The sequence below is a fragment of the Ciconia boyciana genome, chromosome 11 (assembly GCF_034638445.1).
Source record: "Ciconia boyciana chromosome 11, ASM3463844v1, whole genome shotgun sequence".
Lineage (NCBI taxonomy): Eukaryota > Metazoa > Chordata > Aves > Ciconiiformes > Ciconiidae > Ciconia > Ciconia boyciana.
This window is the reverse complement of record NC_132944.1, coordinates 1,148,042-1,167,250: the sequence shown is the minus strand read 5'-3', so window position 1 is coordinate 1,167,250 and position 19,209 is coordinate 1,148,042. Positions and strand designations below refer to the sequence as shown.

At 53.6% G+C, this 19,209-nt stretch overlaps 1 protein-coding gene across 1 annotated transcript; it reads left to right on the top strand.

Moving 5' to 3' along the window:
- The first annotated feature begins 438 nt into the window (after window positions 1–438).
- On the top strand, window positions 439–10,868 carry LOC140658227 (antigen-presenting glycoprotein CD1d-like). Its single transcript, XM_072876380.1, has 6 exons — window positions 439–502; window positions 1,666–1,923; window positions 9,740–10,021; window positions 10,126–10,410; window positions 10,563–10,659; window positions 10,780–10,868. The coding sequence occupies exons 1-6, from the start codon at window positions 439–441 to the stop codon at window positions 10,784–10,786; spliced, it is 993 nt and encodes a 330-aa protein (XP_072732481.1). The 3' UTR covers window positions 10,787–10,868.
- The last annotated feature ends 8,341 nt before the right edge of the window (window positions 10,869–19,209 follow it).

The window sequence follows — 19,209 nt, the reverse complement described above, 5'->3', positions numbered from 1 at the left end:
AACCCAATACTCTCTGCCAGGGGTCTACAGAGTAATCCCCTGGGGGTTACCACAGGAGGAGGTGAAGGCCACCATGGGCCAGGCTCAACCTACATCTCCTTGGGTGTCAGGGTGCTGCTGCAGCCAGGAGGGATGCCCCCTTTCAGCCAGGAGGGATGACTTCACATCCACCCAAATTCCCCTGGCACTCGCAGCCACCAGCCAGAGCACCCCAGCCCAGCTCTCTCCACCTCCCCACCTCCTCCTGGGGAACACACCCGGCCAAGCCCTCCCCAAAACCTCAGCACCAGCCTCATTGGCTACCGGGGCTGCCCCATGACACTGATAGGGCTAGAGCTGCCCAGGCAAAGCAGCCCTGGGGAGAAATGTGTGGTCACGGCTCCCGTGGCCCCTTCCTCCTCCTGCTACACTTGCTCCTACACACTTGCCACTGGCACCATGCAGACCCTTCGCCTCCTCTTCCTTCTCCTCAGCCTCCCTGGGACATGGGCAGATCCAGAGGGTAAGTGGGAGCCCTGGCTCATCCCCACCTGCTCCCATCCCTGCACCGCAGGACCCCACAGAGGTGGCAGCGGGTGGGCACAGACAGACCATTTTCCCCATCACCAAGGGGCCACCCCCCACCCCACAGTACCCAAAGGTGCCCCATCCCTGCCCACCTCCTCAGAGTTCCCTGCCCCACACCATCCTGTCCAGCCCAGCACCACTGGCACTGGGGTTCAGGTGCCTGAGCAGCCAAGGGGCAAGGGGTCCCTCAGCCAGGCCTCAGGTGCTGGGGTGGCCCCAAAGACGCCTTCCTCCTGCAGAGAGCCTGTGGGCAGCAGGGGTTCTCAGCCCCTCACAGCACAACAGCCCTGCCCTGGGCTCCAACCCCTTGGGCACGTCCTGGGCACTGCCCACAGCCTGCAGAATCATTTCTCTTGCAATTGATGGGTCTCTGGATCCTCAGCATTCTCCCCCTGTGAAACAACACTTGAAGGTTCCTCCTGAAGCTACAACGAGCCTTCACCTGCATCCCCAGCCTGTGTTTCCCATTCTGGGGGCAGGTGCTCACCGCACCCTGGCCAGGGGGGCACCCACTGCTCCAAAACAGGCTTCACTCTGCCCTGCTTACTACCGGAGCTTCATTCAGCACTGCAGCATCAAACTCAGTCTCCTGCCTCCTGTTAGGGTTCGGTCTTGAGCACTGCCCGGGAGCCTCTAAACTGGGATGAAATGCCCCTCCCTCCCAGCCCCCCCAGCTCCTGCACTGTGTTCAGGTCTCCAGTAGATCTGGGTCTGGCACGGGTGCTCCTTGCCAGGGGAAACATCACCCCAAGCCAGCACCGAGGTCCCCCCGCCATCCCTTCCTCACGGCTAAGTGACAGCTCCCAGAAGGTCACACTGGGGCAGTGATGGCTAAAAAATGATGGCTAAAAAATTGAAATTAGAGAAGCAGGGAGAGGCTCAGAGAAGGCTGTGGAAGGAAACTGCAAACTGAGTGAAACCAGGGGATTTCCCCCACCCTTCCTGTCTGCCCCATCTTGCCCTGCCTGTCCCCAGGGACACTGCAAGCCACCCTTCCTCCTGGGGCCACCCACGAGCACTAGAGCCAGCAGTCCCCTGACCTCCTCCTTCATCCTCATTGCACCCCAAAGCCGCTTCCTCTCTCCCCTCTCCCCACAGGCTCTTGTAAACTCCACCTTTTCCAAACCTTCATCTTCCACAACACCAGCTTTGTGGACATTTCAGCCTGGGCCACCCTGGAGGACATCGTCTTTGCTACTCTGCAGAAATACACCTGGAACATCCTCTACCTCCACCCATGGGTCTACCCAGCCCTGCCTGCAGCAGAGTGGGAGAACCTGCACAACCTGTTCAGGATCTACATGCACAACTTCATCCTGTCCCTGTCCGGTGATGCCAGGCTGTACCAGACACCTTGTGAGTACCAGGTGCTCAGCACCTCCTCACCCAGGGGAGGGAGCTGTGAGAAGGAGCTCAGAGCCACCACCACCAGCTTTACCAAAACGGGGCTGGCAGGAGGGCAGGGAATGGGCCTCATCCTGCACCAGCAAGACCACCAAACCACCCTGTCCTGTGCCAAGGTCACATGGGGCCATCCTGGTCCCCAGCACAAACCTTGGACGTGCTTAGCTCCACTTACACCCTCACACCAGCCCCCCCCTTGCTCTCCAGGCACCCCAAATCCCACCAGATAAGTCATCTGAGAAAGTGGAGTAGAAGGTCAAAGGGGCCTCTCCGCTCATGTTTGTGGGACGGGACACATGGAGCCAGCGCCTGGCCCCACACACTGGTGCAGCGCTGGTTAACCAAGGGCAGGGTGCTGGGCAGAGTGCCACCGTCCTCCTGCTCTCCTGCACCCCATGTTCCGTCACTCCCCCAAAGCACTGCTTCCTGCTTTGCCATGCCTGCCAACCCTGATGTGGGCTCAGAGGATAACGAGCTACAGGGCTCAGGACAGGTTTCTCACCCGCAGAGTTTCCACCCAGCATAAAGCAGGGCAGTGACATGGGGGAATAGAATGGAACAGAATATAGGGAAGGGAAGGGAAGGGAAGGGAAAGGGAAGGGAAAGGAAAAGGAAAAGGAAAAGGAAAAGGAAAAGGAAAAGGAAAAGGAAAAGGAAAAGGAAAAGGAAAAGGAAAAGGAAAAGGAAAAGGAAATAATAGTTTAGTTGGAAGGACCTACAATGATCATCTAGTCCAACTGCCTGACCACTTCAGGGCTGACCCCACACTTGCCTTGGCGGGTTTGTGGGAGTGTGATATAATCAATTTGCCAGGCCTCCCCGTATTCGTATTTCAGCCATCGCCCTCCATACCACAGAGGCTTTAACTGCTTGGCTTGTTTAATTGCAGCGCATGTTTCACATTCATGGATAACCTGTGCAATAGTGTCCATGATCATGAGCCCATCTATGTGTTGCCTCTCTCCCTTGATGGCCTGAGGTGTCATGGGTCCACCAAGCTATAAATAATTCACCTTTATGTTGCCAGTCCAGATCCACCTGAGCCACTTCAATCTTAGCAGCCTGATCCACCTGCTGGTTGTTTTGATGTTCGTCAGGGGCCCAACTCTTGTGTATGTGAGCATCTACGTGATGTACTTTTACAACCAGGTTCTCTGCCCGGGCAGCAATATCTTGCCATAATGCGCCAGCCCAGATGGGTTTGCCTCAGCGCTGCCAGTTGCTCTGTTTCCATTGCTGTAACCACCCCCACAAGGCACTTGCCACCATCCATGAATCACTATAGGGATACAGCGCTGGCCACTTTTCTCATTCAGCAATGTCTGAAGCCAACTGGATGGCCTTTACTTCTGCAAATTGGTTCGATTCCCCTTCTCCTTCAGCACTTTCTGTGACTTGTCATATAGCACTCCATACAGCAGATTTCCATTGCCGATGCTTTCCTACAATATGACAGGACCCATCAGTAAGCAGGGCATATTGATTCTCATTTTCTGGTAGTTTATTGTACAGTGGGGCCTCCTCAGCACGTGTCACCTCCTCCTCTGGCGATATTCTGAAATCTTTGCCTTCAGGCCAGTCCATGATTACTTCCAAGATTCCTGGGCGACTGGGGTTTCCTTTTGAGCTCACTGTGTAATCAGCGTGACCCACTTCTCCACGTCGCATCAGTTGCATAATGTATAGAGGGGACCCTCCCTTTGAACATCCAGCCCAGCACCAGCAGTCGGGGTGCCAAGAGGAGCTGTGCTTCAGTACCAACCACTTCCGAAGCAGCTTGAACCCCTTCATATGCTGCCAATATCTCTTTTTCAGTTGGAGTATAGCGGGCCTTAGATCCTCTGTATCCCTGACTCCAAAACCCTAAGGGTTGACCTCGAGTCTCCCCTGGTGCTTTCTGCCAGAGGCTCCAGGTAGGGCCATTCTCCCCAGCTGCAGTGTAAAGTACATTTTTTACATCTTGCCCTGCCCGGACTGGCCCAAGGGCTACTGCATGAACTATCTCCTGTTTAATTTGTTCAAGGGCTTGTTGTTGCTCAGGGCCCCATTTAAAATCGTTCTTCTTCCGGGTCACTTGACAGAGAGGGCTTACAATCAGACTGTAATTCGGAATATGCGTTCTCCAAAAACCCACAACACCTAAGAAAGCTTGTGTTTCCTTTTTACTAGTTGGTGGAGACGTAGCTGTTATTTTCTTAATCACATCCATTGGGATCTGTCGATGTCCATCTTGCCATTTTATTCCTAAAAACTGGATCTCCTGTGCAGGTTCCTTGACCTTACTTTGTTCTACGGCAAAACTGGCCTTCCAAAGGATTTGGACTATTTCCTTCCCTTTCTCAAAAACTTCTTCTGCTGTATTGTCCCACATGATGATGTCACCAATGTATTGCAGGTGTTCTGGAGCTTTGCCCTGTTCCAGTGCCATCTGGATCAGTCCATGGCAAATGGCAGGGCCCTGTTTCCACCCCTGGGGCAGTCGATTCCAAGTGTACTGAATGCCCCTCCAAGTGAAAGCAAACTGTGGCCTGCACTCTGCTGCCAAAGGGATTGAGAAGAACACATTAGCAATATCAGTTGTAGCATACCATTTGGCTGCCTTTGACTCCAGTTCGTATTGAAGTTCTAGCATGTCTGGCACGGCAGCACTCGGCGGCGGCGTGACTTCATTCAGGCCACGATAGTCTACTGTTAGTCTCCACTCTCCATTAGACTTTCGCACTGGCCATATAGGACTCTTAAAAGGTGAACGAGCCTTACTGATCACTCCTTGGCTCTCCAGTCGATGAATCAGCTTATAGACGGGAATCAGGGAGTCTCGGTTGGTGCGATATTGCTGCCAGTACACTGTTGTGGTAGCAAGCGTTGTTCTTTGACCTTCAACAACCCCACAACAGAAGGGTCGTCCAAAAGACCGGGCACCACGGACAGCTGTTTAATTTCCTCTGTCTCCAAGGCAGCTATACCAAAAGCCCACTGGTACCCTTTTGGGTCCTTGAAATACCCTCTCCTGAGGTAGTCTATGCCAAAGACACACGGAGCCTCTGGGCCAGTCACAATGGGGGGGTTTTGCCACTCATTCCTAGTTAGGCTCACTTCAGCCTCCAATACAGTCAGCTGTTGGAATCCCCCTGTCACTCCAGAAATACAGATGGGTTCTGCTCCTATATAGCTTGATGGCATTAGGATGCACAGTGCACCAATGTCTACAAGAGCCTTATACTCCTGTGGGTCTGATGCGCCAGGCCATCGAATCCACACAGTCCCGTAAACCCGGTTGTCCCTTTCCTCCACCTGGCTGGAGGCAGGGCCCCTCTAGTCCTGGTCACAGTACTCATTACCCACTTCTTGTAAATACAAGTCAGGAGTTCCTTCATTAAAATCCAGAGTAAGATCAGCCTTTCTACTCTGTCTGGGGAACTGTCCACTGGAAACTGGAGCAGCAATTTTCCTGGAAGAGCCCCCTCTTGTGATTGTTTTTCCTTGCAACTCATACCCATGCCTCTCCATGGTTACGCAGGTAAAATCATAGGGTGCCCCGTGGTGTATACTCACTGTATCCTCTCCATTGAACAGAAGAACGCTTACTCCTAATAGCTGAGATACTGGTCCATACAGGTGGAAAGTAGGACCTATCCTCTTTGAGTTGCTGGACCTCCCGGGACAGTTTCTCCACAGCCGAGACAAGGGAGGAAAAGACACTTTCTTCGTATACCCAGAGTCAGCTAACCACTTCATCCACCATTTGTCCCTCTCTGTCTTTCCAGGTCAGTATTGCCAATGAGTTGGCATACGATGATGGTGCACTCCGTACCAACTTCCGCCACATGGGTCATGTGCACTTGACTTCATCTGGTTCTTTGAAGAGCTGCTCGTTGTCCAGGTCACCATAAATCACCTCTATCACAGCTAATTCCCTCAGGTACTGGATACCTCTCTCCATGGTGGTCCATTTCCCAGGGCGATATATAACATCTTCCTTGAAGGGCTATCTTTCTTTCACGCCTGACAGGAGTTGCCTCCAGAGGCTGAGGTCTTGTGCCCCTTTTCCAATCACTTTGTCAATGCCCCCTTCCCTAGAAAGGGATCCCGGCTGCTTGGCTTCCTTGCCTGCTAATTCCAGGCTACTGGCCCCGTTATCCCAGCATCGGAGCAGCCAGGTGACAATGGGCTTGCCTGGATGACTGCTGAAATCTTTTCACATATCTTACAGCTCACTCAGGCATAGGGATCGGGTGGTTTCCATCTCGTTTACGAGTTCTTCCTCTTCCTCCTCCTCTCCTCATGATGGCCCTGCTTTTTCATCATCCCGTTCTAAACGAGCTGACTTTTGCTTCAAAGGTTTCTTCTTGTGTATAGGGGCAACTGATACCTGTACGGGTTGGTTCCCTGGTCCAGCTGCAGTGCCTGTTGCGGGGGTTGGAGTAGCCGCAGTACCTGTCGTTTTGTCATCAGATCCAGAGACTTTCTCCTCCCATTGAGGGTACTGAATAGTGTTGAACAGGGCTCGGTAGGCATGGGCCAGACCCCAGCACATTGCAGTGATTTGTGTCTCCCTAGAATTGCCAGGGTGACACATACTTTTTCCACATATTCTACTAATTTTTCAGGATTCTGCACTTGTTCAGGGGTGAAGTTCCAAAACACTGGAGGTGCCCACCATCCTAGGCATTTGCCCATGCTATCCCACACACCCTGCCACTCATAACTATCCAGCCTTGGGGCAGATCTCTGGATGATATTCTTAAATTGCTTATTAACCTTAGACAAAACCAAAACAATATTCCCAAGAAATACCAATAGAAGTATCTTAACTACCCAAGGATGTTCAAGATACTGAAAAGTTATTGTAATGAAGGAGGGAACATCATAGAAGAAGGTAGCGAAGGTGCCATTCTGTATTTTCTCTATAAAAAACTTCTCAAAGGAAGAAGTATAATTGCTAAGTATCTCCACGAGGTGGTACCCAAAGTACAGTAATGGCTTCAGTACAAAGCTCACATACCAGATTAAGCTCAAGGACAGTGTTTCAATAACAAATCTCCCAGGCAAAACATCACTAATCACTGCAGAGCACAGCAAAATGCAAAAATCAACACCCATCTTTAACATGTATAGCAAAAAAATGAGCATGGTGCAAATCAGATAAACCAATATTGAGAACAGATGAATCAGTATCGTGACCCACAACTGTTAACAGATATAAATTCCTTAATACACTCTGGTTAATCTGTTATTATCTCAAATCCTTCGTGCCCCACCAAAAAGGACTGTTGTGGTTTAGCCCCAGTTGGCAACCAAGTAGCACACAGCCTCTTGCCCACCCTCCCCCCTCAGTGGGATGGGGGAGAGAATCTGAAGATCAAAAGCAAGAAAACTTGTGGGTTGCAATAAGAACAGTCTAATAATTGAAATAAAATAAAATATAATAATAATAATAATAACAATAATAATAGTAATAATACTAAATTGCTATGAAAAGGAAAACAACAAGAGAGAGAGAGAGAAGAATAAAACCTAAGGAAAAAAAAACAAGTGATGCAACCGCTCACCACCCGCTGACCAATGCCCAGCCCATCCCCAAGCAGTGATCCCTGCCCCCTGGCCAGCTCCCCCCAGTTTATATACTAAGCATGACATCGTAGGGTATGGAATATCCCTTTGGCCAGTTTGGATCAGCTGTCTTGGCTGTGCCCCCTCCCAGCTTCTTGTGCACCTGGCAGAGCATGGGAAGCTGAAAAGTCCTTGACTAGTGTCAGCATTACTTAGCAATAACTAAAACATCAGTGTGTTATCAACATTGTTCTCATCCTAAATCCAAAACACAGCATTATACCAGCTACTAGAAATAAAATTATCCCAGCTGAAACCAGGACAGCAAATTATTAAGGGCATTGTCCAAATGCCTTTTAAACACTGACAGGCTTGGGGCATCAACCACCTCTGTAAACAGAGGTTTCCTAATGTCAAGTCTGAACCTGCCATGAGGCAGCTTTGAACCATTCCCAGGAGTCCTGTCCCTGGATCCCAGGGAAAAGAGATCAGCACCTCCCTCTCCACATCCCCTCCTCAGAAAGCTGCAGAGAGCAATGAGGTTGCCCCTCAGCCTCCTTTTCTCCAAACTAGACAAGCCCAGACTCCTCAGCTGCTCCTCAGAGGCCATGCCTTCCAGCCCCTTCACCAGCTCTGTTGCCCTCCTCTGGACACATTCTAGTACCTTCACATCCTTCTTAAATGGTGAGGCCCAGAACTGCACACTTAAATGGTGAGGCCCAGAACAGGCCTCAAGGTGAGGCTGCACCAATGCTAAATACAGTGGGATAATCACCTCTGTTGACCAGCTGCTTATGCTGTGTTTGATGCACCCCAGTATGCGGTTTGCCCTCTCGGCTGCCAGGGCACACTGCTGACTCCCATTGAGCCTGCTGCCAACCAGCACCCCCAGATCCCTTTCTGCAGGACTGCTCTCCAGCCATTCCTCTCCCAATTTATACTTGTGTTCACCATTACTCCATCCCAGGTGCAGAATCTGGCATTTCTTCTTGTTAAATTTCACGCCATTGATGATTGCCCAATGCTCCAATCTATCTAGATCCCTCTGCAAGGCCTCTTGTCCCTCAAGAGAGTCAACAGCACCTCCCAGTTTTGTATCATTAGCAAACTTGCTAATGGTGCATTCAACTCCTGCATCCAGATCATTGATCAAAATATTGAACAGCACTGGCCCTAGGACTAAGCCCTGAGGAACACTGCTGGTGACCGGTCACCAGCGAGATGCAGCCCCATTCACTACAACCCTTTGAGCCCTGTCATCCAGCCAATTCTTCACCCAGCACACCATGAACCCACTCACCCCACAGCTGGACAACTTGTCCAGAAGGATGCTGTGAGGGACAGTATCAAAAGCCTTACTAAAATCCAGAAAAACTACATCGACCACCTTCTCTTCACCCACTAGGTGGGTGACTTTATTGTAGAAGGATATCAAATTAGTTACAGGACTTTCCCTTTGTGAACACGTTGACTGTGCCTGATGACTGCACTGTCCTTTAAATGCCTTTCAATAGAACCCAGTATGATCTTCTCCACAATTTTTCCAGGTACTGAGGTTAGACTAATAGGTCTGTAGTTTCCTGGGTCTTCCCTCATGCCCTTCTTGTCAATTGGAATAACATTGGCTAGCTTGCAGTCAGCGGGGACCTCCCCAGACTCTCAAGACCTTTGGTAGATGATCGAGAGGTGTCCTGCCATAACATCCACTAGCTCCTTCAGCACTCTGTGGTGAATCCCATCAGGCCCCGTGGGCTTATGAACATTCAGCTGATACAGCTGGTCACTTACAATTTCAGTGTCCGCAAATGGAAAATCACTGTTCCTGCAGTCGTGGTCCTCTAACTGAGGGGAGTGGGAAGCCCAAAGTCTATCAGTATTATTAAAGACTGAGGCCAAAAAAGCATTGAATGCCTCCGCTTTTCCTTCATTCCTATTAGTCAGGTGACCATCTTCAACAAGTATTGGCCCAATGTTTTTAGACCTCCTCTTGCTATTAACGTACTTAACAAAGCCTTTCTTGTTGTCTGACACAACACTGGCCAGTTTCAATTCTAATTGAGCTTTGGCCTTTCATGTCTTCTCCCTGGGGAGAATGACTTGGGGTGCAGAGGGAAGCGGGAAAGGGCTGTGCCCAAAGAAGTGGGTGCCAAGCTGCAATTTCAGGCTCCAGCTCCAGCTCGAGCTGCACTCATGATGCCTATTGTCCCCCCACCAGACCCCTTTGTGTTCCAGTGCGCGACCGGCTGCAACTTGTATCCCAATGGCTCCTATACCAAATTCTACCATCTTGCCTACAATGCCCACAACTTCCTCAGCTTCAATGTGGACAAGAGCTGCTGGGAGAGGTGGCAGGAAAGTGAGCTGGCGGCACAAGTTGAGAGGCAGTTCAATACCTTCACTGGCTTCTCTGCAACCCTGCAGCACCTTCTCAATGTCACCTGTGTTGACCACATGAAGAAATTCATCGAGTATGGGAGGGCAGCTCTAGAGAGACAAGGTAAGACCACCCCAACCCTGGTACAGCCACCCCAAAGCCCTCCACACTGGAGCCAAGTGGTGCCCCACCAGGGCTCCCCTCACTCCTTGGCTCTTGCCCTCCAGAGCCACCTGTGGCCACGGTCTTCGCCCGCACACCCAGACCAGACCAGCTCCTCCTGGTTTGCCGTGTCACCGGCTTCTACCCACAGCCCATCAGCGTGGCCTGGCTGCGGGATGGCCAGGAGGTGCCGCCAGGCCCGGCACTCAACACCAGCGCCATCCTGCCCAATGCCGACCTCACCTACCAGCTCCGCAGCATCCTAGCCGTGGACCCCCATGACGGGCACAGCTACGCCTGCCGTGTGCGCCACCGCAGCCTGGGCACCCGCAGCCTCCTCATCCCATGGGGTAGGTACCACCCATGGGGATGGGATGCAGGGTGCGGACAGAGGCCCCTGGCCCCATGCAGGTGCCTGGAGGATGGTGGGTCAGGCTCCGATGGCAGCTCTGGCCATGGCTTCCTGTGCACCTGCAACCCCTCTCTCTCCTCTCTCCTCCAGGCAGCTCCAAGGTAGCTCTCAGTGTCAGCATCATCATTGCGGTGCTGCTGACCGTGGCTGCAGTCTTTGCTGGGGCCATCTGGCACTACAGGCGCAGGTGAGGTCTCCTCCTTGCCCATCTGCACCAGTCCCATCAGCTCCAGGCCATGGCAGGTAGGCTGCCTGGCTGGGGGTGCTTGCCCTTGTCCAGCGTCACTTACCTCCTCTTCTCCTGCAGGAGCTGAGAGCACGGGACACACCACACCAGGGATGCCCCAGGGCCACACCAGCCCCCCACATCTCCCTGATAATAAAGTGCTAATTAACACCCCCACACACGTGGGAACTCCTGGTGTGCCACCATGTCCAACACCCACAAGCATATGGCATCACACGGCTCCTGCCCACTCCAGGACAGATGGGAAGAGCCCTGGTGCAGCGCAGGGGCATGCCCACACTCCTCATTCCAGGGTGAAACACTGGGAGAGCCGCCCAACACCAACAGGGTGTCCCTAGCCCCATCCCCTAGTCCTGTGGGGTACTGGGCTCCCCATGAAACAGCAGAACTCAGCCAGTGACAATGCAGGCCGGGGCAGTGATGCAGCAGGGCGAGAGAGGACCATCTTCCCCCCACTCACCCTTCTGGGGACACATCAGCACCTCTGCACCAGATCCCGGTCCCAGGGACCAGGGGATGGTGACAAACAGGCATGGGGCCAGCACACAGCTTGGGGACATGGGTAGCCCAGGCATGCGGCCAGCTGTGGGAACGGGGTTCGCTTCCTTTGTGGGAAATACAGCCATATTGTGGCAAACCCACCCAGTTCAGTGCTGGGGGCAGCAGCACAGAGGGAACACAGACGTCTGTGCCATGCAGGGCCGGGCTCTCTGGGCATGAGTGGTAGCACATTCCCATCAGGGACAGTGGATGCAGCACACGGCCCGGCGGCACCCGCTCCTGTACCGGTAGTAGAAAAGAGGGGTTGGGTCACCTGCACCGCCCAACGTGTCAGGGTGCTGCCGTGGGCATAGGGGATCCCATGGGGGATCCCACCTGCAGCCAGGGAGATGGACTTGCTCCCACTCAAGTTCCCCCAGCACTTGTGGCCCCAGGCCATGGCGCCCCAGCCCAGCCTTCCCGTCCTCCTGTATGACCCCATGGGAAACAGGCTCCCACCCAGGCACTCACCCTCACACCCCTCCTCATCCCCCTTCCCACAGTGTCCCTACCCCAGCCCTGTCCCCTTACCCGATCCCCAACGTCTCTCCCACCCCCCACCCATCCCCAGCGCCGGCGCTGGCCCTCTTCCTCATCCCAAACTGCCCGTTCCCTGTTCCCCTTCCACAGCCCCACCTGTCCCTCCTCTGTGCCCACGGGACCCTTCCTCCTCCCCACACATCCCCGTGCCCCTACCCCACGGCGCAAGGGCGAGATGGGGTCCCAGGGACCCCACGCTCACGGCTCGACACCCGGCCCAGGACCCCCAGCAGCAGCCCAAGGCCCGCCCCGGTCTTACCGCGCCCGAGCGCCCCGCCAATGGTGACCCGTACTGCTCCTGACGTCACCGGGCGCCAGGCAGAGCCCTGGCCCTAGCCCACCCCACCACCAGGCACAGCAGCCCAGCTGACCCCCCCGGCCCACGCAGCCCTCATGGTGCCCCTGCCCCCACCCTCCCCACACTGCCATTAGCCGTGCCGTGGCCCGTTCGCCAATCTGTGCTGCTCCTAGTGTCACCGGGCGCCGGGCAGATGAGGGGGAGCATGGTTGGGGGTCAGGGAGAGGGCTGCCTCACACCGGCCCAGGCTGTGGGGACCCCCCGGGCCCGTCCCAGGCCTCCCTGCCCGCGGATCCCTCCCAGCGGCTCCCGGCTCCATCCAAACCCTGGCCCTCCATGCCAAGCATCCCCCAGGGCTGCTCCCAGTCCCTCCAACCCCCCAGATCCAGCCCTCAGCCAACCCCACCCCCAGCACCCGAGGCCATGGATGATCCAAGGGGGTTTCCCATCCCAGTCCTCGCCAGGGCCATCATCCCAGGCGGAGCCCATCAGCCACCAGCTCCAAAGGCCCCTTTCTGGCATATCCCCTGCCCTGCCCCATATCATCCCACTGCCATGGCATCACCCCGTGGTGCCTGGGGCTCAGAGGTTGCTCTCAGCTCTGGGGTTCCCCAAGCCAGGGCCTGTGAGGCTGCAACACCCTGTCCTCCCGTGGGCTGCTCTCCTCGTGTTCCCTCCATCCTATACCCCAGTATCCTCTGTCAGACAGGGGTGAAGGCAGCAGACATGCGCTGCACTGCCTTTGGGTCTGCAGGGAGGCCTTCCTATCCCAAGGAGACCCTGCTCCCACATGGGGACACTCTCCTTCCCTGAGCAGAACAAGGAGCCCAGCCCACCCTGCCTGATCAAGGGGTTCTCCCGCCATCGAGGACAAGCGCTGTAGGCACTGTGTGGGAGATCCCAGGGGACGTGGAGGAACCGTGACAGCAGTCCCTGAAACAGGTGAGCAGAGTGACAGCAAAAGAAGGTCCATGCAATTCCTCACCCTTGGAGGCAAGACCAGCAGCATCTGGTCCTTAGTGCTCGCACATGGGCTCAAGCAAGCTTGACTGCGTCATTGGCTTCTTCAAGCAAACCTTTGCACAGATTGTGCATCCCTTCATAATCAATATGTGATAATTTAAACTTAAGCTTCTTGAACATGCCCAGCACAAAGTCCTCCAGTGCTTCGAAAAGGATGTCCCAGGAATTCACCTCTCCTGCTGTCACAAGATAAAAAAAATACCCTGGAGAAAGGCAAGACTTCAAAAATAAATTCTCTCTCAAGACCGCAGTGCTTCTTTGAGCCTTTTCCTGCAGCCCTGGCCTCAGTCAAAGGGCTGATGGACGGAGTTAGGCTGTGAGGGAGTTGCAGCAGCACCCCCATGTGCCAATGCACACAAACCAGAGAGGGGAGCCACAAGGCACCCAAGGAACCTCTGGGCCCTCCTGCAGGGACAGTCACTGTGGCAGGGCTGGGGCTGTACCTTCCACGTTTCTGGAGGCTGTGCTTAGCCCAGGAATAGCAGTGAGCCTCTAGGACCCTTACATACAGCATCTTTCCCAGCCCAGGAGCTGCAGCAGTGCTCGGGGAGCCTTGTACACAGCAGCGTGCCAATCAGCCAGGAGAGCGGTTGGGCCCAGGGACATGTGCCCATAGCACCGTGCTTAGCAGTGGTGCTCCAGTCGAGCAGCAGCATTCCCACTGATAGTATACCAGCAAGGCCCTGGGATGCAGGCACACAGCTGTGTGCTCAACCAGTGCACTGGCGGATCTCCATGGAGCACTAGCTCCTTCCCCAGGAGACTGAAACCCTCACACAAAGCAGCATTCCTATCTCTGGGGTAGTGCTGGGGACACTGGCTCACAGCAGTGTGCCCAGAGGCAGCGCACCAGAGGGGCTTGGGGATGCACAACCTCAGCAGTGTTTGTTTCCATCATGGGTGCACCAGCGGGATTCAGAGCCCTCATACACAGAAGCTCTCCCATCCCTGCCAGACAAGATGGCTCAGGGACTTTGCATAGCATTTTTCTCAACAAAACTGCAATGGCAGGTCTCAGGAAGCCTCGTACATAGCAGTGATCCCATCAGCATGAGACCAGTGGTGATCGAGGACCTGGGGACATTGTGATGTCACTTGTGGCTGAGTAGCTCATAAGGCAAGGGCAGAACCTGGCTTGTGCTGGTGCTTATGATGTCACTGGTGGGTGAGTAGCTGATAGGGCAGGTGCAGGAACCTGGCTTGTGAAGGTTCTTGTGATGTCACTGGTGGGTGAGTAGCTAACAGGGCTGGAGGCAGGGCCCCTCTAGTCCTGGTCACAGTACTCATTACCCACTTCTTGTAAATACAAGTCAGGAGTTCCTTCATTAAAATCCAGAGTAAGATCAGCCTTTCTACTCTGTCTGGGGAACTGTCCACTGGAAACTGGAGCAGCAATTTTCCTGGAAGAGCCCCCTCTTGTGATTGTTTTTCCTTGCAACTCACATACCCATGCCTCGAGGGTCAAGATAGATTTTCCATCCCACTTCCTCATGTCCTCTCCATGGTTACGCAGGTAAAATCATAGGGTGCCCCGTGGTGTATACCCACTGTATCCTCTCCATTGAGCAGAGGAGCTTACTCCTAATAGCTGAGATACTGGTTCATACAGGTAGGGAGCAGGACATATTCTCTTTGAATTGTTGGAACTCCCAGGACAGTTTCTTGGCTAGCATGTCTGGCAATTTCTCCACAGACAAGATGCAGGCCCATAGGGTGGAAAAGACTTTCTTCATATTCCCAGAGTTGGCCAGCCAATTTCTCCACCATTTGTCCCTCTCTGTCTTTCCAGGTCAGTATTGCCAATGAGTTGGCATACGATGATGGTGCACTCCGTACCAACTTCCGCCACATGGGTCATGTGCACTTGACTTCATCTGGTTCTTTGAAGAGCTGCTCGTTGTCCAGGTCACCATAAATCACCTCTATCACAGCTAATTCCCTCAGGTACTGGATACCTCTCTCCATGGTGGTCCATTTCCCAGGGCGATATATAACATCTTCCTTGAAGGGCTATCTTTCTTTCACGCCTGACAGGAGTTGCCTCCAGAGGCTGAGGTCTTGTGCCCCTTTTCCAATCACTTTGTCAATGCCCCCTTCCCTAGAAAGGGATCCCGGCTGCTTGGCTTCCTTGCCTGCTAATTCCAGGCTACTGGCCCCGTTATCCCAGCATCGGAGCAGCCAGGTGACAATGGGCTTGCCTGGATGACTGCTGAAATCCTTTCGCGTATCTTGCAGCTCACTCAGGGACAGAGATCAGGTGGTTACCGTCTCGTTTATGAGTTCTTCCTCTCCCTACAAGGCCCTGCTTTAGAGTAGTCTGCCTCCTTGCTGGTGGGGCGGTATGCTTCATCCTTCTGCTCCCTCTTAGGAGAAGCTTCTCATCCCTTACTAAATGAGCTGACTTTCGCTTCCAACATTTCTTCTTGTATATGAGGGGTGACTGATACCGGCACAGGTTTGTTCTCTGGTTCAGCTGCAGTGCCTGTCACTGGAGTCTGAGTAGCCACAGTGCCCATTGTAGGGCTTGGAGTAGCTGCAGTGCCAGTCGCTGGGGTTGGAGTAGCCGCCATGCCTGTTGCTGGGGTTGGAGTAGACGCAGTATTCTTAAATAGTTGTTTAACCCTAAGCAGGACATGACACACTTTCAGGAGACATAGCAATAGGAACACGCTGGTTTGTCCATCCCAAGGATATTCAAAATTCTCAAGAGCTATTCTAATTAGCCAGGAGGAGAAGGGGAAGATGGAGGAAGGTGTCTCCCCCATAGGTTGGCACTCTAAGTAAAAAGTGTAATTATTAATAATTTCCAATAGATGGCTCCCGAAGTACAGAGGTGATGGCAATGCTGAGTACAAATACCAGACTGATCTCACGACCAATAATCTTATTGTACCATAAGCCAGTGTTACACAGTACAGCAAAGTGATAACCTTAATCCACCTCCCAGAGGTGATAAACAGCACTTAAATACTGATAAACAGTATATATGGCAAGTTATGTGTTACATAACACAACTCTGAGAACAAATACAACAACTTTGAGAGCAAATAAGTCAACATTGTGACCAGCGACTACTAAACTAATATAACGAATGCTTATAACAAATTTGTTTTAACACACTGTGGTCAGATCTGTCATTATCTCAACCCTTCCAGCCCCACATTGGGCACCAGAAAGGACTGACGTGGTTTAACCCCAGTCAGCAACTAAGCACCACCCAGCCGCTTGCTCACCCTCCCTCCCCAGTGAGATGGGGGAGAGAATCAGAAAAAAAAAAGTAAAACCCATGGGTTGAGATAAAGACAGTTTAATAGGACAGCAAAGGAAGATACAATAATAATAATAATAATAATAATAATAATAATAATAATAATAATAATAAAACAACGAGTGATGCACAATGCAATTGCTCACCACCCGCTGACCGATGCCCAGGCCATACCTGAGCAGTGATCGCTGCCCCCCAGACCAACTCCCCCCAGTTTCTATACTGAGCATGACATCATAGGGTATGGAATAGCCCTTTGGCCGGTTTGGGTCAGCTGTCCCGGCTGTGCCCCCTCCCAGCTTCTTCTGCACCTGGCAGAGCATGGGAAGCTGAAAAGCCCTTGACTAGTGTCAGCATTACTTAGCAATAACTAAAACATCAGTGTGTTATCAACATTGTTCTCATACAAAATTCAAAACACAGCATTATACCAGCTACTAGAAAGAAAATTAACTCTATCCCAGCCAAAACTAGGACAGTATCCCATTTGAGGAGGTCCATGGCCATATGATCCCGCTGCAGTAAACGTTCCCTCACCCCATGGACCCTCACCAGTCCGTGCGACTGGCCAGGTCAGGCTCCTGTCACTGCCTCCTGCACGGTGCATGGGTCAGGTTGGTGTCACTAGCCATGGGCATGGGCTCCTGCAGCCCCTCAGGGCCCTGCCACTGGTTGGAGGAGCCCCGTGCCTGGCTCCTGCCTGCCGACACCGTGGGCATCCGCGGCTGCCCCTGGGTGTGGAGCTCAGCCAGTGCTGGTGCCTTGCAGGCTTTGCTGTTGGTACCACCCAGACACTTGTATCATGGCTTTGTGTCACACTCTGACTTTATTTGGAGAGAAAGAGCTGATCCCCAAAGCTGTCAGTGGGGTTTCTGTCACTGCATTCCCCAGCTCGTACCTCTTGCAGGAGAGCCGGGGCAGCGGGTGCAGGGGACAGGGGGAGCGTTCACTTGGGGCTGGAGCGTGCTGGGCCGGGCCTGCAGCTACCGGGCAGCTGGGGCCGGGCCAGGGGGGCGGTGGGGGCCGGGGAGAGGCAGGGCGCGCTGCTTTTCCAGGCCCAAGCAGCAGCTGCTGATGTCAGGTCCAGCTCTCCGGTGTGCCAGGGTGACTGGTCCGGCTGTCCAGACGCAAGGGGCAGCCGCTGCTGTTGTTCAGGCCTACCGAAGCCGCAGAGAGGTGCCTATGGAGAGAGGAGGCTGCTGAGGCCCCCGGCTGCAGATAGGACACAGGGACTCTCCAGACTAGAAATGTTTTGTGGCTCCGAGCAGCCATCTAAGAAAGCGGGGCCGGGGGGGAAGCAGCGACTCACTCTTTCCTCCTCCTCTGCCAGATCACTACACAGCACAACACTGTCCCAAGCAGCAGGGAAACCAGGACTGCCACTGTGCCTATCATACAGTGCTTTTGTACATCTTGGGGATGCGAAACACATGGGCTTCTCTCGCCAGCCACACCTGGAGGAGCAATTCGGGGCATTACTCAGTCCTGTGCACCACGGGTAACCTCACAGCACGTTTGATATGGCCAGGAATTCTCTTCTTCCCTTTGTTAGCTGCTGTGCAATGCTTCCTGGCTTGCAGCAGAAGCAAAGGGAACTCCCTAAGCCAGTGCACATCAATGTGCTCGGGAGCCTCTCCTTTGCCTCTCAGCTTTCTTTACATGCTGGGATGTCCATAATCAGTTTTCCCAGGGTCACAGTTTTGCTCCCCCTTCTTGGTGATCCTTCACATGCCAAGATTTCCTTTGCACCCGCTAACCTGCACTTTCCCAGGCCCCCGAGTGCTGTTGTGCCACTGAATGAAACTCAGAAGGCCAGAAGGAGAGCACAGGGGGAGCGCAGCTGCTTGACCAGTCACTCCTTCGAGGGACACTCAGGAGGACTCCTGAGAGGGCCTGACTCCATCCCCCATACCAGCACCCACACCCCAAGGGAACGGAGTCTTGCTCTCTCCTTCTGCCTTTTCTCCGGCACAGGCACCACTTGCAGGAGCTCCCAGGTTTCAGGACATGTCTCCCACATAGGGACCACAGCAAGTCTGCTCAGTACCTGGATTTGTTCAAAAAAATTTGTACATGCTGCCATGGGGATCTTCTCCAGGCCTTGACAGCACTGCCAAAAAGCAGAGATGACAGGTAAAGCCTCAGCACGGCTCAGGCACAGAGGATGCAGGAGGACAGGGAGGTTCCCTCTAAGCCCCTGCCCAATCTGGGAGTCAGGGCATCGCTCTGGAGCTCAGCTCACGGGAGGGATCCCGCTCTGTGCTGCTCTTGTGCCTTGGGCCTCTAGGGACTCACGGCAAGCTCTGGGATGCCGCTACAGCGGGAGGTACATTCGTGCGAGAGTCACATTTCCCATCATCTGCGGAACATGGTTCAGATGCCTCGTTCCCAAGAGGACAAACTTCCAAAATTCCTGGCAGCTGGGTGCGATGGGAGGTGAGCAATAACTCACCACATCCACAGAGGTTTACAAGCACCTCTCTGGCACACTGCTGGCAATAACCTCCACAGCCCAGAGCTGACAGCCATCCTCAGAGAGCCGTTCCTGGCTCCTTTGACAACGCTCAGTCTTCACTAACCCTTTCAGGGTTCACTGCTGACATGACATGCAAGAGCAGACACTGGGAGAAGAGACACACAGCGATCCTGATGGGTAACACCGCATGACCACAGGACAGCGATTACCTGGCATGACAGTTGCTTGTATCACCTCCATTTCTTCAGTAGAGACTGGCAGTGAGCTCCTGCTTCCTTCCAGAAATGCCTCCTTCTGCACAGCCTCTCAGTCCGTCTCTTGGGAACAAGGCCTGGGCTTTTGGGG

Excerpts from the sequence above, each read along its gene's own strand:
- LOC140658227 (XM_072876380.1), top strand. The coding sequence starts at position 439 with ATGCAGACCCTTCGCCTCCTCTTCCTTCTCCTCAGCCTCCCTGGGACA. Across the intron at positions 503-1,665 it reads GACATGGGCAGATCCAGAGG|GCTCTTGTAAACTCCACCTT; the intron begins GTAAGTGGGAGC and ends CTCTCCCCACAG. Across the intron at positions 10,022-10,125 it reads GGCAGCTCTAGAGAGACAAG|AGCCACCTGTGGCCACGGTC; the intron begins GTAAGACCACCC and ends CTTGCCCTCCAG.